The 22,378-nt window shown below is 41.2% G+C and overlaps 1 protein-coding gene across 4 annotated transcripts in view; it reads right to left on the bottom strand.

Annotated features, from left to right (window-relative positions):
* The window catches only part of AP2A2 (adaptor related protein complex 2 subunit alpha 2), an 81,304-nt gene that overhangs the window by 25,138 nt on the left and 33,788 nt on the right, over window positions 1–22,378 (bottom strand). For 2 of the 4 annotated variants that reach the window (XM_063117108.1, XM_063117106.1), the window contains exons 4-9: window positions 20,041–20,234; window positions 18,594–18,723; window positions 12,729–12,830; window positions 7,427–7,535; window positions 4,183–4,333; window positions 1,166–1,334 (exon numbers count right to left, since the gene is read on the bottom strand). In XM_063117108.1, coding sequence (XP_062973178.1) covers window positions 1,166–1,334; window positions 4,183–4,333; window positions 7,427–7,535; window positions 12,729–12,830; window positions 18,594–18,723; window positions 20,041–20,234 — 855 coding nt within the window. The remainder of the gene's footprint in view (window positions 1–1,165; window positions 1,335–4,182; window positions 4,334–7,426; window positions 7,536–12,728; window positions 12,831–18,593; window positions 18,724–20,040; window positions 20,235–22,378) is intronic. The other 2 variants (XM_063117107.1, XM_063117109.1) reach the window with 1 other exon arrangement.

Below are 22,378 nucleotides of genomic sequence, written 5' to 3'. Positions count from 1 at the left end.
CCTTTTCCAAGCTGATTAGAAAGTAGTCTGGACTAGACTGGAGCCCAGGTATAGCCAATAGTATGTGAACTGTGGGAAGGAGGGGACAAGGAAGGGACAGAGAACCAGATATAATATAAAGTGGGAAGAGGTGAAGGAGGGCAAAGCCATCAAGTACTCTCAGTTCCACTTCCTAAAGAATGCCTGTCCCCTCCCAGGATTGTTGCTTATCAACAGTTAATATCTGGTCTTGCTCTAGCTCTGGGGACCCCAATCCAGAGCCTGTTGGCACACTGGCACCCCCAGACATCTTCCTCAATACCCATGAGGACCTCGACACCAACTGCTTTTAAAAAAAATTAAAACACACATACACAACCTTTGTTTTACCTCAGGTGGCAAAGCTAAGAAAAGCACACACCTCAGCCTTCCACCATCTTTGTTTCCACAGAATGCTTCTGGGCTCAAAAACATTTTTAAAAACTAACAATGGCAGATGACTGGAGGTCTGCACACTCTGCAGGTTCCTAGAGTTAAAAAAAAGGGGGGAGACAATAATGATACCTGGCAGTGTGTGTGTGAGAGATGGGGGGGGGAGTGTGGTAGACCAAGGTGGTAGGTGGAGGTAGAGAAAGGAAGAATATGAGAGAAAGATTTAGCTGGCAAAAAGAAAGAGGGAGGTGCCATCTGTGAAATGGGTTTCTGATGGAGAAGAAAATTGTGGGTTCAAACGAGTTGTTTATACCACCTCTGCCTTGTATGCAGATTCTTGGGCAGGTTACCTGTCTTTTCATATCACCAGTTTGCCTTCTGTGAAGTGGATTTTCTTTGTGACTTGCCACATACTCCATGACAGCCATTTTATTAATGCCCCCCTCTACGTGGTAGCCATGTTGTAACTATGCCAATAACATTTTCTTAAAATTGTCGTCACTGGAAGCTCTTTAAAGTGTGTGAGCACTTACATAAATACACACATTCTCTCTCTCTCTCTCTCTCTCTCTCTCTCTCTCTCTCTCTCTCTCTCTCTCTCTGAGAAAAGTTTCCAGTGAAAAGACCATTTCATAGTCTTTTGCTGTTTGCATGAAACTTGAGTGACTAGCTTCTTTGCCTTGTAGGAACAGCAAATACAGATGAATGAATTTAAGAACCCAGATTTCAAGTAAAACACAGAACCAATAGTTACCTTCAATGCATTGATAACTGTTTCTATGTGTGTTTTCACGGCCTCATGTGAAAACTCAGAGCTGGCAAGCGTGCACATGCTTTCCAATGCTAGGTAACGAAGATTAGTTTCCCGGTGCTGCAAGAACTGGCCTAACTGATTACAGGCACGAACAAGCAGGTTTGGCTCACTAGGCAGAAGAAAGAGCGTGAAAAGGTAAAAAGACAAAACTATTTGTGGGGGAGGGGAGTGTATTGAAGAGCATTAATAAGAGTGAGCATCAAGACGTTTCTTCACTACAAGAGCTCTAAAATGGCAGCTAATACCTTCTGGAGAGTTAGTAATCACATAGCTACATAATTCCGAAAGTAATTAAAATCTGTTTTAAAAGCTGAAAGTTTAATCAGCAGCTTGGCAAGAGAGCATTTCATGAGGGCTAGGATCCAGAATGGGCTGGTAATGCAAAACGGACACAGGGACAGTTCTTACATTATAGGAAAGTCATGGTTACCCCCAACTCTGCTCCCTCAACATAATGTTGCAATATAGGGGAGGGTTGATCCAAGCGGTTCCTGCCATAGGGAAGTGCATCATCCTCCCACCAGGGAGTTCAGGATTCAATGCAGGAAGTAACTGCCACCTGATGTATGTTCTGCAGTTAGAACAGGTGTATTAGGAAAAAACATTGTTTATTTAAATTGTTGTAGCTGTTTTAATTTTTCTACGTTAAAAAAATTACACTGTTTTTATTATGTTGTATTCTGTATTTTGATGAATTGTTGTAAACCGCCCAGAGAGTTTTGACGACAGGGTGGTATATAAATGTATTATTATTAATTATTATTATTGTTGTTGTTATCAATAATAATAATAATCAATAACAACTATAATGTTCCTAGACCACAGGGCTAGTAGAGCTGTGCCACTCTACCAATGTAAGAGCTGGGCCAGAGCTATATGAATAACAACCTGCAAGTGATAACCAGTTGTATATGGTATTGCATAGATTTTAACCAAGAAAAACCATTTAACACATGCCTGTAATTTCTTAAGAACATAAGAAGTACCGTGCTGGATCAAACCAACGGTCCATCTATTCCAGCACTCTGTTCACACAGTGGCCAACCAGCTGTTGACCAGGGACCAACTAAACAGGACAAGGTGCATCAGCACTCTCTCACCCATGTTCACCAGCAACTGGTGCACACAGGCTTACTGCCTCGGGTACTGGAAGTAGCACACAACCATCAGGGCTAGTAGCCATTGATAGCCTTCTCCTCCAGGAATTTATCCACCCCCTTTTAAAGCCATCCAAATTGGTGGGCATCACTACATCCTGAGGTAGTGAATTCCATAATTTAACTACGTGCTATGTGAAGAAGTACTTCCTTATATTTGTCCTGAATGGGATGTCCCCAGGTTCTAATATTTTGAGAGAGGGAGAAAAAAGTCTCCCTCTCCACATTCTCCATACTGTGCATAATTTTGTACACCTCTATCATGTCTCCTGTTAGTCTCCTTTTTTCCAAGCTAAACAATCCCAGTTAATGTAACCTTCCCTCATAGGGGAGATGCTCCAGCCCCTTAATTGTTTTAGTTGTCCTTTTCTGCACTTTTTCCAGCTCTATAATATCTTTTTATAGGTGTGGTGAAGCTACAAGCTGTTCTCAACTGTTGTCTTCCTGTGACAGCAAGGAGTGTTAAGCAGATGTGTGTGTGTGTGTGTGTTTTTAAAAAAAGACAAGTCATGGCCAAGGTTGAAGATTTATGTCCTCTCAAGTGAAAGAGATTAAAGTGAAATAAAAATTGTTTTCTTTTCCTTTTTAAAATGCTTTTTAAAAAGGCAATTTGCTACATCAGGAGTGGAAAGATTATATTCAGTGATATTCTACATCACTGGATATAATCTACATCACGACAACACATCATGTTCATAAACTTGCTTGTTGTCAAATCCATCTGACTGGATTTTACTATAGTCATTTAAAATCCAAATGAAGAAATAAATGGAGAAAATAAAAGGCCCTAAAATGTGCAAAATACAAGCTGGTTTAAATGTTAATCAAGTAAGAGCAGTAGTCTTACTCTCATTTTTTGCAATGCCATTCATGCCACTGAGGTATACTGGTTATCAGTTAAAAAATAAAATTATGGCAAGTTGGCCTAGTAACATGGCCCTCCACATGAATGTTTTATAAATCTATCTGTGTGGCTGTATAGTTTAGGTTAAAATAATAGGGTTAAATCAGGGGTGGGCAACTTGTGACTCTCCAAGCGTTTTGGCGTCCAACTCCTCCTCATCCCCCACCATTGGCTATGCTGGTTAGGACTGATGGAAGCTGTAGGTCAAAACATCTGGAGGGCCACAAGTTGCTCATGCATGGATTAAGACTAAACTAGGAGGAGACTGCAGCAACCCTGTGTGCCAAACCAGGTTGCCACCAGCCCCTATAAGGTGGCAGTGCAGAGAGGAGGAGTGAAGTACAGCATAGGAGCATGGAGCCAAATCCACCCCACCCCACCCCAAGCACTTTGAAGTAATTCTCTTCTGGTGGAGCTCCAAGATGGGTGGGGGGGAAACCCTCCTTGAAGTCCCTCCATCCTCCTCTGAATGTTGCACTTTAAATCACCCATCTATCCCTACTGCTTTATGGACATCAGCAGGACTTGGGTTGGATCCTGCCATTATCATGTCTGGTTGTGCTGAATGACACTCAGTTACCAATGTTAGTTTTGTCCTAAAATGAGGTGTAGATATTTCTGAGTATCTATTTCCCTCCTCCCTTGCAGAAGGACTTCAGTAGTACATATACCAAGTGCTACTTCCTAAAAGATATTGCAATATGAAACTCCAGAACAATGAGGATTCCTGTAATTATCAATGTTTGTTCTTCGCACAGGGCAAGCTCAAACAGTGGAGGAAGGACAGAAGTATACAAACTTGCTGTCTACTCTCAAAAATTCATTTTGTACAATATAACTGATGCCTGAATCTCAAAATGTTACTGCCAGCTATGCATTACATAGGGTAGACTTACCTGTCATGGTGGATAATTAAACTGATTGCCTCAAACAGCACTGCATTCTTTGCATTGGAATGCTGCACTTTCTTGGATTTTGGAGGTTCTTGAGCTTTGTTAAGAATAGTTTCCAGACACTCTGTGAGACGACCTCGTGCCGAAGGGTCTTCTGGGAGAAAGAGAATGGTTAGGCAAATTCACAGGGCAATTTTGACAGGTATTACTATTAACCCATAAGTTACCCATTAAACGGCATTGCTTTTCCAGTTTGAAAAAAAACCCACCCTACCTATGGCATCGGCACGTTGGTTTTCCAAGCTCTGCTTTGTTCTCCCCTCCCCACCACCTTAAAAGAGTACAGAATGCCTAGCACGGAAGACTAAGTATCAGGACTTCAACCAAAGAGCACCTAGGGGGTTAATCAGTTATCACAATAAAATGTTTCAATTCTTTGGCAATACTTTAAATAAAACAATTAAAAATAAGGCTTTATATGGTTCCCCCCCTCTTTCTTTAAAAAGTTCATTGCTGCTTTTATGGAGCTCCCAACAGCTTCCCATCTAGGCCCTGGTCGGGGTCATACATGCTTAGCTTAAACACGCTACACGGTATCAAATATATCTAAATCAGACATATATCAGAACTCATTTTAGACTGACAATTTGACGAAAGCACCTTGTGGAATGTGTAATAGTCACCATACTGATCTGGAATCCCACGCTGCGGTTCATAGGATAAGATGTCCATTCCTATAGCATAATACTCCACAAGGCAGCGGCCTGGTTTGCACGTAACAAGAAGCCACCATGGGTGAACTACCCTGTGGGGTTTTGCTGTTGTAACGGCAGCTGCCATTTTGAATATTCAGGGGCGTAGCAGGGGTGCACCGTAGCTTTTCATTATGTGCGAACCCAGTGATAGTGGGTGGTTGAAAAGCCACGCACCTCCCTAGAACAACCTATGGATTCTGGGTGGCCTGTCAACCACCCCAACAACCCACCCTCATTGAGTCTGCATGTAATGAGAAGCCGTGGCAGTGGGGGCTCGGGTCGTCAACCTAGTACCCACAGGTGCCGCAACGCACCATGACTAATAAGTCACAATGGGCTGCGGTGATTGCGCGAATCAGGTCAGTGTGGGCAAGGCAAAGCAGACTACAGCAGAGACTAATCTATCCAGTCTGCTTCCTAGGACCAAATAAGCAGTGGGCAGAGATTCCAGAATGCTGGGGCAGAATGAACTTTGTTAAGTCCATTATGTTTAACTAAATAATCCAATCGGCTCCATATGTGCATCGTCTACATGCAAGTTCTTTCCAAACTGGACTTTGCTTTTATTCTTCTTCTATGCTCCAGATAAAAATGGCTTCAAAACTGTTTGACATTTAATTTGTCAGAGACAATCAGGCAAAGTTAATTTCAACCCAGGAAAACAACCTTCCGCTAATGGGTACAGTCACACTTCGATGGAATGTGACCACATCCAAATTTTAACAGCTCTTAGATTTTATATGGATTGCTGCTCTCAATCCTGGCAATTTACAACTTGAATCACTCATTATGTGAGAGCATCCTCATTCTTGAATTTCTTCCCACCCTTCTCCTAGCAGCCTTAAATATAGTGCCCATACAATGAGATTGGTACTATAGTTAGAGATAAAGAATGTTATACCTGCAGTGAGCTTTAGGATCATACAGTTGGAGGGGATCCTGGAGGTCATCCAGTCCAACATCCCACCTGCCACACACACACAGTCCCCAATCACTGCAGGATCTGCAATGTGGGATGCAACTACAGCATCCCTGACATGTGGACATCCATGCTCTTCTTAAATATTCCAGCAGAGAGCACACCACCTCTTGAGGCAGTCTTCTCCATAGTAGAAGAGTATGTGCCATCAGAAAGTTTTTCCTAATGTTTAGCTGAAATCTGCTTCCCTGAAATTGACACCCATTGGTTCTAGTCCTGCTCTCTACAGCAACAGACAATTCCTCTGTTCTCTCTTTTGTGTGGCAACCCTTGAAGACTATCATCATGTCTCTGCTTATTTGTCTTTTCTCCCGGCTAAAACACACCCAGCTCTTTCAGCCAATTCTCATAGGACTTTTTTTAGAAGCCTCACCACGCTAGCCATCTTCTTCTGGACATGTCCAGTTTGTCAATCTCCTTCTTAAATTGTGTTGCCCAGAACTGGACGCAGTACTCTAGACGTGACATGACCAGAGCAGAACAGAGTGGAACTGCTAATTTGCAAGCTGAACACTGTGCCTTAATGTTGCCTAAGACTGCATTAGCTTTTCTTAGTAGCCACACGTTCAGTTTGTGATCAACTAGGACATCTAGATAATTTTCACATGGCTGCCAAGCCAGCTCCCCACCCCATCGAATACTTGTATGTTTGATATTTTCTGAACCTATATGCACGACATCATGCTTAAGTTTCCTGAATTTCATCCTGGAGGGTTTGGCTTACTGTTCCAGCCTGTCAGGAATGTTCTGAATCTTCAGTGTCTCCTATATTGTCAGCTATTCCTTCCAGCTTTGTGTCACCTGAAAATTTGATGAGAATCCCCTTTGCATCCTCATCCAAATCATTTCTAAAAATCTTGAGCAGCGCAGAACCAAGGATAGAACCATGTAGCACTCGGAACCTCCTTCCAGGTTGATGGAGAAGCCATTAATGAGCACATACTCTTGTTCAGCTAGCTGTTGATCCAACTAAGGCCTTAGCTAGACCTAAGGATTATTTATTTATTTATTTATTTATTTATTTATTTATTTATTTATTAATTAATTACATTTTTATATACTGCCCCATAGCTGAAGCTATCCCAGGCAAAAGGAGGGGTCATCCATGCCTGCTCCTGGGATCCCCTATGTGTCATTTGGATGCACAGGGATGATCCTGGGATGATCCCGGTATATAGGCCTGGTTCTAGCCATGGCCTAAGAGTAATATTGTCTAGCACAAATGTGTTGGCAACAAGGATTCCATGGAACACTTTATCCCCGACACTCCCATGACCTACAAACTAGTATTTTAACCAAGCTAGTATTTTAACCAAACTGGTTATTTTATTTAGCTGATTTTCTTGTAGGTAAACTTTAGAAAAATGTTTGTCACTTATATAAAGGTAATGATGACTATTTTGGCCTCCAACACACCGCACTCTCTGACCAAATATCTGCTCTTTCAGTGTACATGGCTTTTCTCTGCTATGTAAGGACAATGTGAAATCACCATGATTCTTTCTTACTTTACCTGGGGGTGGATAGCACTGCAGCAGTCTTAGAAGCTTTACAGACAACCATGGAGCAGGAACAAAGTAATATGTATAGTCCTGGAGATCAGTCGATGCAGACGTCACAATCTGTAAGACAAAGAAAAATGTCTTTGATTTTCCAGTGGCACTTTTGTCAAGCCTAGGAAACACATAATGCTGATTCTGAACTTTATAGAATTTTTTTTATAGAATATATATATATATATATATATATATATATATATATTTACAGAAAAACTGCATGTAGGGAATTGATCTGAAGAGGCCTATGCAGGATAGTTGAATATGGATAAAGCAGAGGATTTGTCAGGAGCACAGGGACATGAAAGCTGCCACTAGAGGGCAAACATAAGTGGTGGTGGGGATATGCTAGATTAGGAATAGCCAACATAGCAGCCAGGGAACTAGTGTGCATTCAGACACTTTTTTGGGTGCCCACCAAGGTACCTTACCCCTCCCACTTTTTTTTTAAAAAAAATTAATTTTCTTGCTGGAAGCTATTCAAAGCAAGGTGTGGGGGGTGTATGGCCTGGAGGCTTGCAAACAATGGCTGCCCGCAAAGGCTTCTGGGTGAGTAGCTGCTTCTGCCTTTAAGCTAGCAAATTGTTATTTTCAGTCTGTACCAGTCAGCAACATTCCTTTGTGTTATGGGAAAGATGGGTCAAAAGCACAATTACAGTGATCTCATAAGAACGTCAGGTGTCTTGAGGCTCTAAGGCGGTGAAATTCCAAGGTGGTTCAGTCAAAAAGCAGGACATAACACCCTTAGAAACCCAATTAGTGGATCTTGCCCGTGCCAAAGAAATGCCAAGTAATGCCTTGTTTATCACAACAATGTAGACTTATGCTATAGATTCTTATGATGAGGAGCTGCTTTGTTATTAATCACATGCAATTAATCACTTGCTGAACTTGGCAGCAATGCCAAGTTCAGTTATGCTATAATTGCTCTTTGCCCAGGGGTGGGGGTCCAGGTTTGGCCGAAGGGTCCTTTGTGCAGGAAGCTTTCACAGTCTAGTCCACTTTATTGGAATATGCTTGAATGTGCGGAAATATACCAATAAATTAGTCTCCTTGTAAGCAAACCTATGAGTCTGGCTACTTTTGTCTCCTTGGTAACCCTGATAACAACCTGAAGCTCACGGACAGAGCTGGAAGAACTGGAACGAGGGGGGGGGGGGAGTTGTTCCCATTTCCTTTTCCCATGAATGCCTCTGAGGCACATGTGGGGCTCAGAGACATTCTTAGGAAATGAAGATGTCAGGTGGCTACCGGCTGATGCTATCATCTGCCATTTTGTGGTAGTGTCCGGGATAGTTTCTCAAATTGCCAAATGTGCCCATAGATTCAAATTCATTACCCTTGGGCTAGAGATATGTAAAAGCAAAAACATTTCAGAAGGAAATGAACACAAAAATACTAGTTGCTCACTCAATACCAGAACCAAGGAACAATAGATTAATTAGCATGCACGTGCTCAGTTTATCTCTAGTGTGCACTGTAACTTCCTATTTCAAGAGGCAATAATTTAACTGGAGAGGAACCTAACAAGAAGACAGACAAATTTTATTTATGTATTTGATTTGTACCATATCTTTCCACCAAGAAAATGGAGCTCAAATCACTAATATGATTACCAGTCACATGGCTGAGGAGAGTCAGAACACCCAAAGCAGGAAGTGAAAGACTTGGAGTTGAAGCTCTCCATCACTGCTCTGTGCAGTCATATATTTCCTCTAAAAACAGCAACATAAAAATGGATGCTATAGAAGGCAGGCCTCATTAAGCTGACTCAGGAAAGCTGTTCTTTTGTTCTTATGGATACGAAGATATATGGGCCAGGATGGGAGCATTGCCACAAGGGAAGAGGACAGGAAGTTTGATAGAGGAAGACACAGTTGTGCAGTTTTGGAGGCAGGAAGAATTTAGAACAACTGTTTTAGACCAGAAGCCAACATGACATATTTACAAACTCAGCTGTATCAAACTAGTGTACAGCATTTGAATATGCCTTTTGTACTTTCTGCTTAGGAACAGTGAATTCTCAATTACATCATGTTTTTCTAGAAAGAGCGGGGGTGGGGTGAACTGTGCTTCTCTTGGTAGGGGAAAAATACATAGACAAATCCTGGACAGAAAGAACTAGTTTTGAAGCACTTGAAGGGAAAAGGAGGAAACATTCATACAGAATGTCCAAAATGTTTCAGTAGTGAGGAAGATGAGACTGCCTGCAAGAAGAAGCAAGTACTGTTTAGACGTAGCTTAAAACATCAAGTCATTATAGTAATTTGCATAGAAGACTATACTTTACTGTGGAGTTGGGGTGAGAGAAGAGAGTAAGGAAGGGGAACCTCAACCTTCAGATTCTTAGCTATCCATACAGATTGATAAGACAAACTACAAAAGCAAACCGAGGCAAGGTCTTAGCTGTCACAAGAAATCTTGACAAACAGAGCTGAATTGGAGTCAGGACTCAGTGGCCCGGCCATTAGGCAGAGTGATTCAACCACCTCAGTTGGCAGGTGCTACAATGCAGCACCAGCAGGCATCATGTGAGCAGAGCCCAACATGTGCACACACAGTGCCTACCGCAGAGTGGGTTGAGCAGAGCAAGTAGTTGGAGGATATAGCTGTGTGTGCCATGGGGCCTGCCCCATGCCTCCTAAGCAAGCCTGTGGCCCTCAGGTGCAATGGAGGACTTCCCATTGCCAGTGCTGAAGTAAGTTTCAGCTGCTAGTCCAGTGGGTTTCAATACTGGGGTGGTGGCATCATCTTGTTCTTCACCTCAATCAGCCAAATGTCTGGGGCTGGCCCTGGCCACAGCTCAGCATTGGAAGTTTCTGAGGTAGCAATAATTAATGCTCCTAACCTCCAAGTATCCACTGTCAGCTTCCACACTGCTGGAATTAGGAAGAGCAGCTTCTAGAACAAGGCTTTGTGGTTTACAGGTAGGATTTGGTTTCCCTGGAGATATTAAGTACTACCTCCAGCAGAAATTGGGCCATCATCATCTCGGAAGTACTGCAATCTTAACAACCCTACAATTGGCCACTGGCACCATGGTGAGCAACAATTCCTTTAAGTGTACAGTTTGCAGGCCATACTGCTCAAACCAACCTTGTGACAGTGGAACAGACAGATATGCTGATAATTTTTTTCTGTGCTTATCTACAGAGGTGATTCATTAAGAGGAAAACGCCCAAGAGATTTGAGAGGCCAGATAAGAATAATGTTATTAAATAGTTCAATAGTGCATTGGGGAATGCAGGACAATTTTCAAAGTAGTTAATGACCCGATTTGTGCATAATGACAATCTACGGGCTGTTCGGGCTGCACGGGAACAAGCGAGAATGCTGCCTCACAGGGCGTTCCTGGGTTGTTTGCTAAACCAGAAACAAAGCAGAAGCAGCAAAACATCCACAAGTCAGCGGTGCACTTGCTACTGCGTGGCACCCACTAACCATTAACTAATTAACCCATGGTTAGTCTCATGCCAATTTGGCAAAGTGCAAAAGAAACCACAGCGGCTTGCTCAAAGATTATATCATTTTCTTCCTACTCCAGTGACTAAAAAAGTGTAACCCTGGCTTTTTGAGCTTCCTTGACTTTAACTTATAACCAAGAAGCCAGTGACTATGCCCCAAAAGCCTTGCAGTGGTTGATAAGCCCATGGGAATAGAAAGAAATGTGAGCCAAGACTGGAGCATAAATAATGCTTCAGAAAACATAATTCCTCAAAGCTCAAGCACTGAGGAGTAGGCTTTACTTAAGGTTTGGTGGTCCTAGGGGGCCCAGCTCAGGCTGCAGCCCCATTACTATGAAGGGGGAAAATTGAGACTAAATTGCAGATTATGCTTGAGAATATTTATGGGAATTTATTTACCTCTATCTACTGTATATAGCTATTATCCAGATCTTGTGAGATTTGCTGGAGCCAATCCAATCTGAACAGTGTGCTTCTGATATTCTCAAGAACAGAGCGATTATGCCTGTGCAATTAAACTAGGAGCTGTAGTTAAGAATCAGGCAGGATCTACACTACTGCTTTAAAGCACTTTATAACAGTTTTGACAACTGTTGGGACCCAGGACACACTCCATATACTGTTTTCAGAACTGTTATAAAGCGCTTTAAAGCAGTAGTGTAGATCCGGCCCCAGAGACAGAATTATTTGTGCTTTCCTATATGATGCATTTACTCAAGAACTTTCAGTCCCAGAATTCCTTGTGTACATGAGGGAGGGACAGTGGGTAGAAGGGTCAAAGCACCATAATAACTAGGGACATTGATCCCAAGGACAACTGTCTTCAAATCTACTTTTGGAAAAGTGTATGAAGTACCCAAAGTTATCTTACTACACAAGATTTACCACAGAACAACTGCAACTAATTTTCAGTGAAGTGTACATAGCCCTATGGATTTTTTTGCACACTGCCAGTAGCTGAAAGAAGTTTTAGCAAGCTAGCATTCAAACTGCAGGCATTCTACTATGGGACAAGAACAATAAAATTACCTACATATTTCATCAATTGAGCATGGACATATAACAGAAGTTGACTTGGGGAAAATCATTAATGAGTTCACAATGAAAAAGTCAAGGAAAATGAAGCTTTGAGGTGAACTAGTCTGTTTGTAAGATGTTTGAAGCCACGGTGGTCCATTAAAATGAAAGATAAATCATAATATTGACAGGAGAATAATGTTTTTAAGAGTTAGGAGCAGCCAAAGAATTACAAGGGAGTCAGCAAGCTTCATAGAACTCTGCTCCCGCTGGACGTTATGGTAAACAAAACAAGCAAAAAAATGCAGGTTGTTCTCTGGCAAAATAGAAGAGTCCCAGTGAGAGAGCCACAGTGTGATTTCAGAAATGTAGAGAATGTAATTTCAGGATTGAAATGGAAATGTTGCTTTTATGACTTCTGAAACTGTGTGGATGAGATGGATTGTGGTATGTGTGTGGGAGTGTTACAAGTTTATACTAGCGCCCAGAAATTATGCATGCACACTACATAAAAGTGTGCCTGTCTATCATCTCTCACAAAGCTAAGAGTAAATATGTGATTGGCTGGCTCAAGTCCAATACTGTCACTGTGCAAGAGATCTTGGACAGCAAGTGGAATTTGTGGCTATTCAGATACTGTCAAATTTCAGGATGGCCTTCATATAGCGTGTACTTCAGTTTTTCATAAGACAAAAGCAGATGATTAAACTATTCATCTTAATTTAGCTTGAACCTACTTTCACTCCGGCATTTGTGACTAAACCAACAGACTGCTTACCCTGCTGAGTCTGGAGACAGCCAGAGACACCGAGGTTTTAAATTCATCTGGATTCTTTTGTGCCAGTGTAGTGATCAAACTGGTAGCAGCAGTAACCACGCCCTGAAAGAAAACAGAATTATATCTCCCTGAAATCCATTCCAATTAATAAGCACATTTGTTATACAGAAAGAGCACCATCAAGTGTCATGTTCACTGCCATTTTTGTGCAATAGATTAGTATTATAAGACCATGTTTTCTTTTTATGCATTCTTAGTCATACAAAAAACAGAACATCACATGGACTGCTCCTTTGCCATAAATATTTATTTATTTATTACATTTATATACCGCCCAATAAGCAAAGCTCTCTGGGCGGTTCACAAAAATTAAAACCATGAAAAGCATAATAAAACAAACAACAGTCTAAAAACACAAATACAATATACAATATAAAAAGCACAACTAGGATAAAACCACAAAGCAAAAATTGATATAGACTAAAATACGGAATTAAAACAGCAAAGTTTAAATTTAAGTTAAATTAGGTGTTAAAATACTGAGAAAATAAAAAGGTCTTCATTTGGTGACGGAAGGAATACAGTGTAGGCACCAGCTGAACCTCTCTGGGGAGCTCATTCCACAGCCAGGGTGCCACAGCAGAGAAAGCCCCCTTCCTAGTAACCACCTGCCTCACTTCCTTTGGCTCACGGAGAAGGATCCTTGTGGATGATCTTAAGGTCCGGGCAGATACATATGGGAGGAGGCGTTTCTTCAAATAACATGGCCCCAAGCCATTTAGGGCTTTGAATGTTAGTATGAGAACTTTGAATTGGGCCCAGACCTGGACTGGCAGCCAATGAAGTTGTAAAAGGACTGGCATGATGTGGTCTCGCTGGCCAGCTCCTGTTAGTAAACGGCCTACCCTGTTTTGTACCAACTGAAGTTTCCGAACCGTTTTCAAAGGCAGCCCCGACTGCAATGCAATCCTCCAAGTTCAGCCTCAGAATACTTACTCCAAGAGCCTAGAGCAGGTTTGTCTAGCTGCTACTTTCAGTAAGTAATACAAACATGAGCAACGTGACCAAAGGAGAAGTGTGTTGCTCTCCAAGAATGGCAAGAGGGTGACAGTGAAGGTGGCAAACTAGGGGTGGATGTGTCCACCTTCCAACTCTGAAGCTTCCACTGGCAAACCTAAGTGGTAAATGCAATACACCACAAGCTTCTTGGCTCCCTGGGACAATCTCAGGACAAAATTTCACATGAGATAGGAAATCCATGATAAGGATCTCCCACAGTTTGTTCTTTTCTGAAGATCAAAGCAGCCAATACTGGACTTAGAGTGGAACTACTAATGGTACCCATGTGACAAAAATAGATTCCTGCTTCACAACAAAGAAGAGTTGGGGGAAGGAGAGATTTAGTTCAGGAAACAAAATTGTGTGGGTATGAGGTAAGGTGTACCCTCTCCCCCAGTATCACAGTCTCTATCTAGTCCAACTCCCACACTGCCACAAAACATAAACTATGGGAGATCCTCTTCACAGATCTCCCACATCATCTCTAGTTTGGTCCTTAGTACTATATTATCGACAGGATAAAATGAAAAAAAATATTTTTCTCCGGCTACCCAAATGTAAGAAGTTATTTGGTTTGTGACAGAGAAATTGTATTAATGTATCGAGAGAATATATTGTATTATTGGATATAACTGCAATACTACTTTTCTACAGTGTATTTGTGTCTTTTGCTTAGCAAGGGCAGTCTATTTTGGGGGTCATTTAGCTTCTCTTGTACAGTTATCCATTTTGTTTCCAGTTGGTGTCTTACATGGTGTGGTATGGCCAAAGTCTTTGTCTTCCCCATCTCTACTGGCTTCTGTGTTTGTTTCTTTCTGGTAATATGTGGTGGTAAAGATTGCTTTTTTTTAATCCATGTTGATTTTTCATGAAGTTGTAAACTTAACACTGGATTGTGTTCTTTAATGTTCTTTGTCATGGGCTCTGTGCCTGCAAAGAACCTCACTCTGGAAACTTCTACAAGCTGACAAACATTTTTGGCGGGAACCCTCCCCTACCGTCCACTGCACATGTCCACAGAAGTTCCCGCACAACCCTCAGTTCTCTTTCGACCACCTAGTGGTTGCCATCACAGTAATAGTATTTGAGTAGCTTGTCCTTCGAAACTTCTTTTATGCCATCTTTATTTGTATGCAAAATATTTTGATGGAAGCAATTTTAAGGGCATCCTTAGATACGTAACATCTTTAAGAGAATTTACATGTGCCTGTATTCCGTTTTGTGACTGAATCCTTCTAATCAATGATTTAGTAGTATTACAACTCAAGTAACAAGGGAGAGGGCCTTTTCAGTGGTGCCCCCCCCCGACTGTGGAATGATCTCCCCGATGAGGCTCGCCTGGCACCAACACTGTTATCTTTCAGGCGCCAGGTCAAGACTTCTCTCTTCTTCCAGTGTTTAACATTTAACAGCATTTAACAATGCTTAGTTTGTTTTTTAATGGACTCCAAAACTGTTGTTTTTAAATGGATACTGTCGTTTTTATGTTTCTGATGGTTTTTAAATTTTGTATACTTTTTAACGTTTATTGTTTTTAATTTTTGTAAACTGCCCAGAGAGCCTCGGCTATGGGGTGGTATATAAATGTAATAAATAATAAAATAAATAAATTGTCGTTTCTGTAGTTGAGGCATTCTTTTATTCTTCTAAATAGTTTAAGTTCTAGTTTTCTTTTCCACCTTCATTACTTACTTATTTATTTATTTATTACATTTTTATACCGCCCAATAGCTGGAGCTCTCTGGGCGGTTCACAAAAATTAAAAACATTCAAAGTATAAAACAACAGTATAAAACCATAATATAAAATACAATATAAAAGCTCAACCAGATAAAAACAGCAGCAATGCAAAATTACAAATTTAAAACACCAAGTTAAAATTTATTTATAAACTGTTAATATGCTGGAAGAATAAAAAGGTCTTCACCTGGTGTCTAAAAGCATATAATGTAGGTGCCAAGCGAACCTCCTTAGGGAGCTTATTCCACAGCCCATTCCACAGCCGGGGTGCCACAGCAGAGAAGGCCCTCCTCCTGGTAGCCACCTGCCTCACTTGACCTTAGGGTCCGAGCAGGTACATACGGGAGGAGGCGTTCCTTCAGATAGCCTGGCCCCAAGCCGTTTAGGGCTTTAAATGTTAATACCAGCACTTTGAATCGGGCCCGGACCTGGACTGGCAGCCAATGAAGCTGGAAAAGGACTGGCGCGATGTGATCTCGTCAGCCAGTCCCTGTTAGTAAGCGTGCTGCCCTGTTTTGTACCAGTTGAAGTTTCCGGACCGTTTTCAAAGGCAGCCCCACGTATAACGCATTGCAGTAATCCAAACGAGAGGTTATCAGAGCATGGATAACTGTAGCTAGGTTATCTCTGTCCAGATAAGGGCGCAGTTGGTATATCAGCCTAAGCTGACAAAAGGTGCTCTTTGCCACTTAAAAGTCCCAAAAAACGTTCTACATACCTGGGTGGTGTTTTGGTTTTTTGCAATCTTTTTTTGCAATCTTCTATCATTTTTGTTTTTGTTTTTTTTGCAATCTTCTTTTTTCAACGCATGGCACAAAAGGCCCTTTTTAAAAAAGTGTACTAAGTATGGAAATAAGATCGCCTCCCATGGACGGACACTTTGTGCCTATTGTACTTCGGCAAAGTGCACATAGTTGAGGTGTGCTCATTCTGGATGAGCTTTTCCAAACAAGCCCATATGTGTGAATGCACAGATGACCACTCAAAGAACTACAGTTACAGGTAAGCAACCTGTCTTTCTATTAAATAAGATAAAATAAAATAAAAGTGCAATGTAATGTCTTCACTAGCCTGTGATCATGACCCTAAGTGAAGCAAAATATAATCTCAAGTTCCTTAAGTGTTGATTTTTTTTCAAAGACTCAGTACAAAGGGACTTTTTAGTATGCATTTTCAGCGTGCCAGTCACTGGAATATACGTGGCCTTGTCCTATTAACCAAATCTAAATATTAACCAAGTCCACCACAACCTTAAAAATTAGCACTGCTAAACATACATTCTCAGTCTTTTTACAAAGAAAACAGGAAGGGTCCTTAATATGAATTGTGAGAGTCAGCCGTAGGTCTAACGTTTTCATGTCAGAAATGTCTGTCGAGGACCCTGATTAGCCCCGATTGTGAGGCCGTAAACTGCCTCTCAGCAAGAATTCCTCATCAATAAATATGTAGCTAGTTATTTACTTCACAGGACTGTTGAACAAGCGAGCTTATAAAGCACTTTGCAAATTAGGAGTGCTATATAAATGATCATTTCCTCTCATGGACAAAAGGAAGGAACTTATGACAAAGCTGCAGCTTATTGGATGACATGTAGGTGAACATACTGCTGTGTATTATGGAAGAGCTAAAACACCTTGATGTTATTTCTGTACTACAGGTGGTGATACTGGTGGTATAGGTTTGTGGCACAGTTGGATAAGAATAGGAGAGCAGGCAGGCCTGGCTTCAACACTTCCTCCTGCCTCTCCAGAAGACTGCTATGCAGCTGCCTTCTCCCAGGGGAGTAGTTGTCCAAGCCTCACTCAGATTCAATCCCAGTAGGTTCAAAGAACTCACGTCCAAGCCAGATATGAGACTTCCAGTTCCTAGACTTCCTTTCTTGAGAGCTCAATACCTGAACATTGAGAAAGGGAAGTCTAGCAGTGTTTTTTTTCACCAGCCCCCAAGCAGGTTAACAAAGCTGTTTCACTCCATTAGTTTACAGGGGGCGGGGAAGGAAATTTTATTGTGGGGGCACAATTTGATCCTCAGCACAATTTGGGGGGCCCTCCCCATATCCCGGTTTCATTCACACGGTTTTTGTCACACCTCAGTAGGGGGGGGGGAGAAATCACCCACGAGTTCCTATGGGGTAGGAAATAGATACCCCATAGGAAAATGAGTAAAATGGGTAAAATGAGGGAAGCAGGGCTGACAGTCAGCCCACTGCAGGTTATTCATGGGGGTTGGCTTTCGCCTCCACTCCCAGCATTGTTCTCCAAGCCTCATAAGAAGTAATGGTTCTATTGGTTCTTTAGGGAGTTAGAAAAAAACTGAGATGAGATCTCAGATTGGCTTGTAACAGTTACCCAATTTCTTTTGATATTTTCTCTTTCTTTTTAGAGTAACATGGGTAAATTCCAAGTTAATCCAAAGAGAATTTGTAAAGCTTCTCCTCTCTAGCCTAGATACATCTTCACCTCAAAGCATCAGAATGGCACATCTCACACTTTGGATGTGACTTGTGGCATACTTGCCAAAAACATTGGCTGCCAAAGCATCTTGTTGCACATTGACAACAAACATGCTTTTGTGGACACTGCTCACTTCATCAGTCATCAGATGCCTGCTGGGGGAGGGGCATTGTAAATAGTGAGATCAGAGAGAATTAAAATGCCACAAGTATAGACAGTGACCTTAACAGAGGCCATTTACAAAATTCATCCATTAATGTTTTGTGAATGGCCAGTGTTAAGGTAATTACCACTGGCATATCAATTCCCTCTGACTTCACTTTTTACAATCCCAACCCTCCTTCCCGCCCCTTTCCAGGATGTGTAAATAAATCTGCCAATTTGAGGCTAACACTTCGTGCAACACTTCCATACATCCCATGGAAGCTTATATTATAATCAATGTGCCAGTCTTTAAGGTATCACAAGACACTTACTGTTTTGGTTGCAACAGACTGACATGGCTACCCATCTGAAAATTGGCTACCATGATTCTATTTAGTTAAATACTGAACTTATATGAGTCATTATTCACAGTTTAAAGATATAAGCTGTCAAGTGCAACTGAGCTTACCAGATGTTGGTCATTGAGAAGGTGCACAACTCTTGATGTCCAGTCTCCCATAGGAACCAAGTCAGGAGATGTTCTGTATAATCGGAGCAAGCACAGGGCTGCACTCTGCTTCACGCTATCCATAGTGTCTCTGCAAGAGAAAAAAAAGCCTGCCATTGGATCTCCAATACCCAGAATTAGCTTGAACTAATTCAGATGATAACAGAGAGAATGAACAGCAGTCATGAGATTTCCCTTAGCTCAGCCTTCTGCAACCTGGTGCCCTTCAGATGTGCTGGACTACAACTCCTATGATCCCCAGCCAGCATCTGTAGGGTACAAGGTTTGGGAAGCTATCTTTGCTGGTTGAAGCCTTTGATTCTTCGTTGGAGTATAACATTTGCATGTTTTGTTTTTAATGCAATTTTTCAAAACAAAACTGAACTTATAGTAGAAGTTGCAGTGAAACTGTTATTTTCTATTAAAGGTTACTTTGTAGCTTAGAACACCTCAATCCAATTGGGTTTAGCATGTGAGAATGAAAGGAAATCACTAAATATTGGTTTCACTGGAAATACACTGAAAGCTATCTATAACAGGAGGTATTTGCATGGCCTGAATGCCATGAGTATAACATATGAAGTTGCCTTCTACAGAATTAGACCACTGGTCCATCTAGCCCAGTACTACTTATTTTGATTAGAAACTGTTATCCGGAGTGCCAGGCAGAGGATTTGCCCAACACAGATATATCGGGAGAGTAATTTTATAAAAGAGCAATAAACTCTATAAACTTGAAAATTTTGTCTGTCACTAAGAAAAGAAGAGGGAAAATAAGTATTTACACCTTCTAAGATTGGATTTCACCTTAAGAACTGCTTCATAGCATATCATCAAGACCCGGTCTATTAATCATGGATTATTGAAAATGCCGTGGGAAAGAACAAGTGTGCTGGTTCCAATGCATGCACCCACTCCTTCTGCAAGAAATAATTCAGGGATGGAGCTTATCACAGCAGGAGCAGGTGAGCACGTGGGAATCAGAATGCTCACATCCACTGCATTTTGAACAACCCACAGCAAGTTGTTGATCACTATGTGTAGATAAATACATGTTCACAGTAACATGTGAAATGCGTCACATGGGTTCTTTTGTGGCAGGAGAACATTAGTTAGGCAGCATGTATCAGCTATCCATGTAAAAACACTGACAAATATACATCATATCTTATATAAGAATATGGTAATAAAAGGCTTATTGCTAGAGATCTACCAGACTGATTTTGCTCATTTTTGTTTTAAACTGAAGCTTGAGCAGTGTAGATGTGCAGAAAATTTTGAAACTTTGAAATAGTTCAAAGTTCAATGCTTTAATAGCAGCTAATTTCCTCTATGCCAAACAGGCAGGGCAGAATAAATTCACTTGTCTTTCTATTATTAATATCTGAAATCCCCATAAATTACCTACCCAGCTACAAGTATTTTTGGAATTTCTCCAGCAAATGCTTCTGCCATCTCTCTGCTACCCACGTTGGCAATACAGTGCAAAGCTAGTCCCATGAAAGTGGGGTTGCGGCTGGCCAAGTCATTCTTGATTGCATTGTTTATCAGGCGTATCAACTCACTGTTTGAATTCACAAGTACGGAGATGAATAGATAGCCCTGGAATTAAGAGAAGAATTAGTAGTGAGGAGGTGTGGGAATACTTAATATGCAGTATTTGTGATGTAGAAATGGCCCCTGTGCAATGATATAAATCAGGGGTCCCCAAGTTTTTGGACCCATGGGCACATTTGGGAATTTAATAAACTCCCGTGGGCACCACAAAAAATGGCTCCCATGGAGGATGTAGCTAGCGACATAATGGCTGCCAGAGGGGCCTAGATAGTGAAGAGGGAGGGGAGAAATAGTGAAACTAGAAGGGAAGAGGAAATGATTTCCTGGCCCTCTTACCTCTTTACCTTGCTGTTTCTCCCCACCACCACCTCTTAGCCTCAAGCCTAACTCTTTCTCTCCTCTCTGTCCCTTTGCCTTGCTTTCTTTTCCTGTCCTCTGGACAGCTGATCTGCAGCATGTCCAAAACCAAAGGGGAATCTGGTGCCCTAAGATATTTTTATTATTATTAATTTTGTTTTTGAAAGGGGCAGGGAGTGAAGAGCTGTGCAGACACCACTGGAGGTGCCCACACAGTGATGGGGGGCCCTGATACAGATTATTCAGGCATCTCAAGAATCATGGCTAAAACAAGACATGTTATAACCTAAAACATGTTATCTTTTTTATTATTAATAATTTTTATTTTATTGATTAACAATACACTAAAACAATACTACAATATTCACAACACAAGACAACAACAAAAATACATAATACATAACTTAATTGTCCTTATAACATTTCTAATTTGATATTTCTACAACATTACATAACAAAGTGCACCCCCCCACCCCGGGATCTATTCCTGTTTCCAAAATCTCATTGATTCTTCTGGAGGTGGTCTTCCACTCCCCCTAGATAATACATATTCTAGGAACTGATTCCAAATTCCCTCAAAATTATTTGTTTTTGTTATCCCTTTTCTTATTCTTATATTGCATGTCAATTTATCATTTATAGCAATATCCCAAATCTCTTTATACCAGTCCTCAACCTGATAATCTCCTTGCACCTTCCAGTTCCTAGATATGATCAACCTTGCTGCTGTCAGCAAATTCGTTATCAGTTCTTTTGTTTCTTTATTACATTTTAAATCTCCATATGTTAAAACTCCAACATGTTATGAAGTAGACAATTTTTCCCCTAGATACAAGTAAAGGCAAATTCAAATGAGTTAGAAAGGTGGGAATAGTGCTGAATGAACGTTCAGATATCAAAACACAGTTTTAAGAAGTCATATCAGCTGAGTGGAAAGCACTTCTACATGCAGGGGGATTTTTGTTTTCATCTGCATCCCCCACACTACAATGCGCACACCTCCAAAGCTACCATCATCACCACCACCAACAACAACAACAACAACAACAAATTCAGGAGCAGCTTTTCAGGGCACAATGCTCTGCAGAGGGAAGGGAGGGCTGGAGAAGACCCTGTGATTTCTTGCACAGCCAGGCATACAGCCCTTTAGACCCCAGCTTTCACTTTAACAATTGCATCCAAGCATTCCCAGATTATTTGATACTTTCAATATAATCTCCCTTCATGTAAGTGTAAGCCTATTAGACTGTTGTTAAGGGAGAGTCAGATAAATTGCTGTCAGTAACCTAGCATTGTATTTGGCATAATTAAGATTTTGCCCATTTGACATTACTAGCTTCCTTTGTCCCCCTTTTCTTCCTTCTACACTACAAATGAGACTGAGGTGAGGGGACCAAAAGGCTCTAGAAGCGTTATAAAAAATAGCTGCATAGAGAGAGGAATCTGACATGAGCTGAAATGAAAAGCCCATATTAGAGGCTGAGAGTTCAGACAGTAGAAATTGTTTGGGGTGTGTGTGTGTGTGTGTGTGTGTGTGTGTGTGTGCGTAATGAGAGTGCCATTCAAGGAGGCTGGTAAAAGCCCCTGCTCAACCCTAGTGTCTCTCACAACTACTGTGTAATGGGTGATGTGAGGGGGTTATTAGGGTGGGGGAGTGTAATATATAACCCAGTGTGCAGAGCCAACAATGAACCTTTGTCAGGACTCAGACTAATATGTACAAATATTCAAGATTACATACAAATACAATATATAATTATACTCGGCTTTCAAAACCTCTCTATTGTACCATTGCAATAAGAAATTATAACAATGTTTACATACATTGTAAT

The sequence above is a fragment of the Elgaria multicarinata genome, chromosome 2 (assembly GCF_023053635.1).
Source record: "Elgaria multicarinata webbii isolate HBS135686 ecotype San Diego chromosome 2, rElgMul1.1.pri, whole genome shotgun sequence".
NCBI lineage: Eukaryota > Metazoa > Chordata > Lepidosauria > Squamata > Anguidae > Elgaria > Elgaria multicarinata.
Note: the sequence above shows the minus strand (reverse complement) of the source record. Positions and strands in the feature narration are given on the sequence as shown.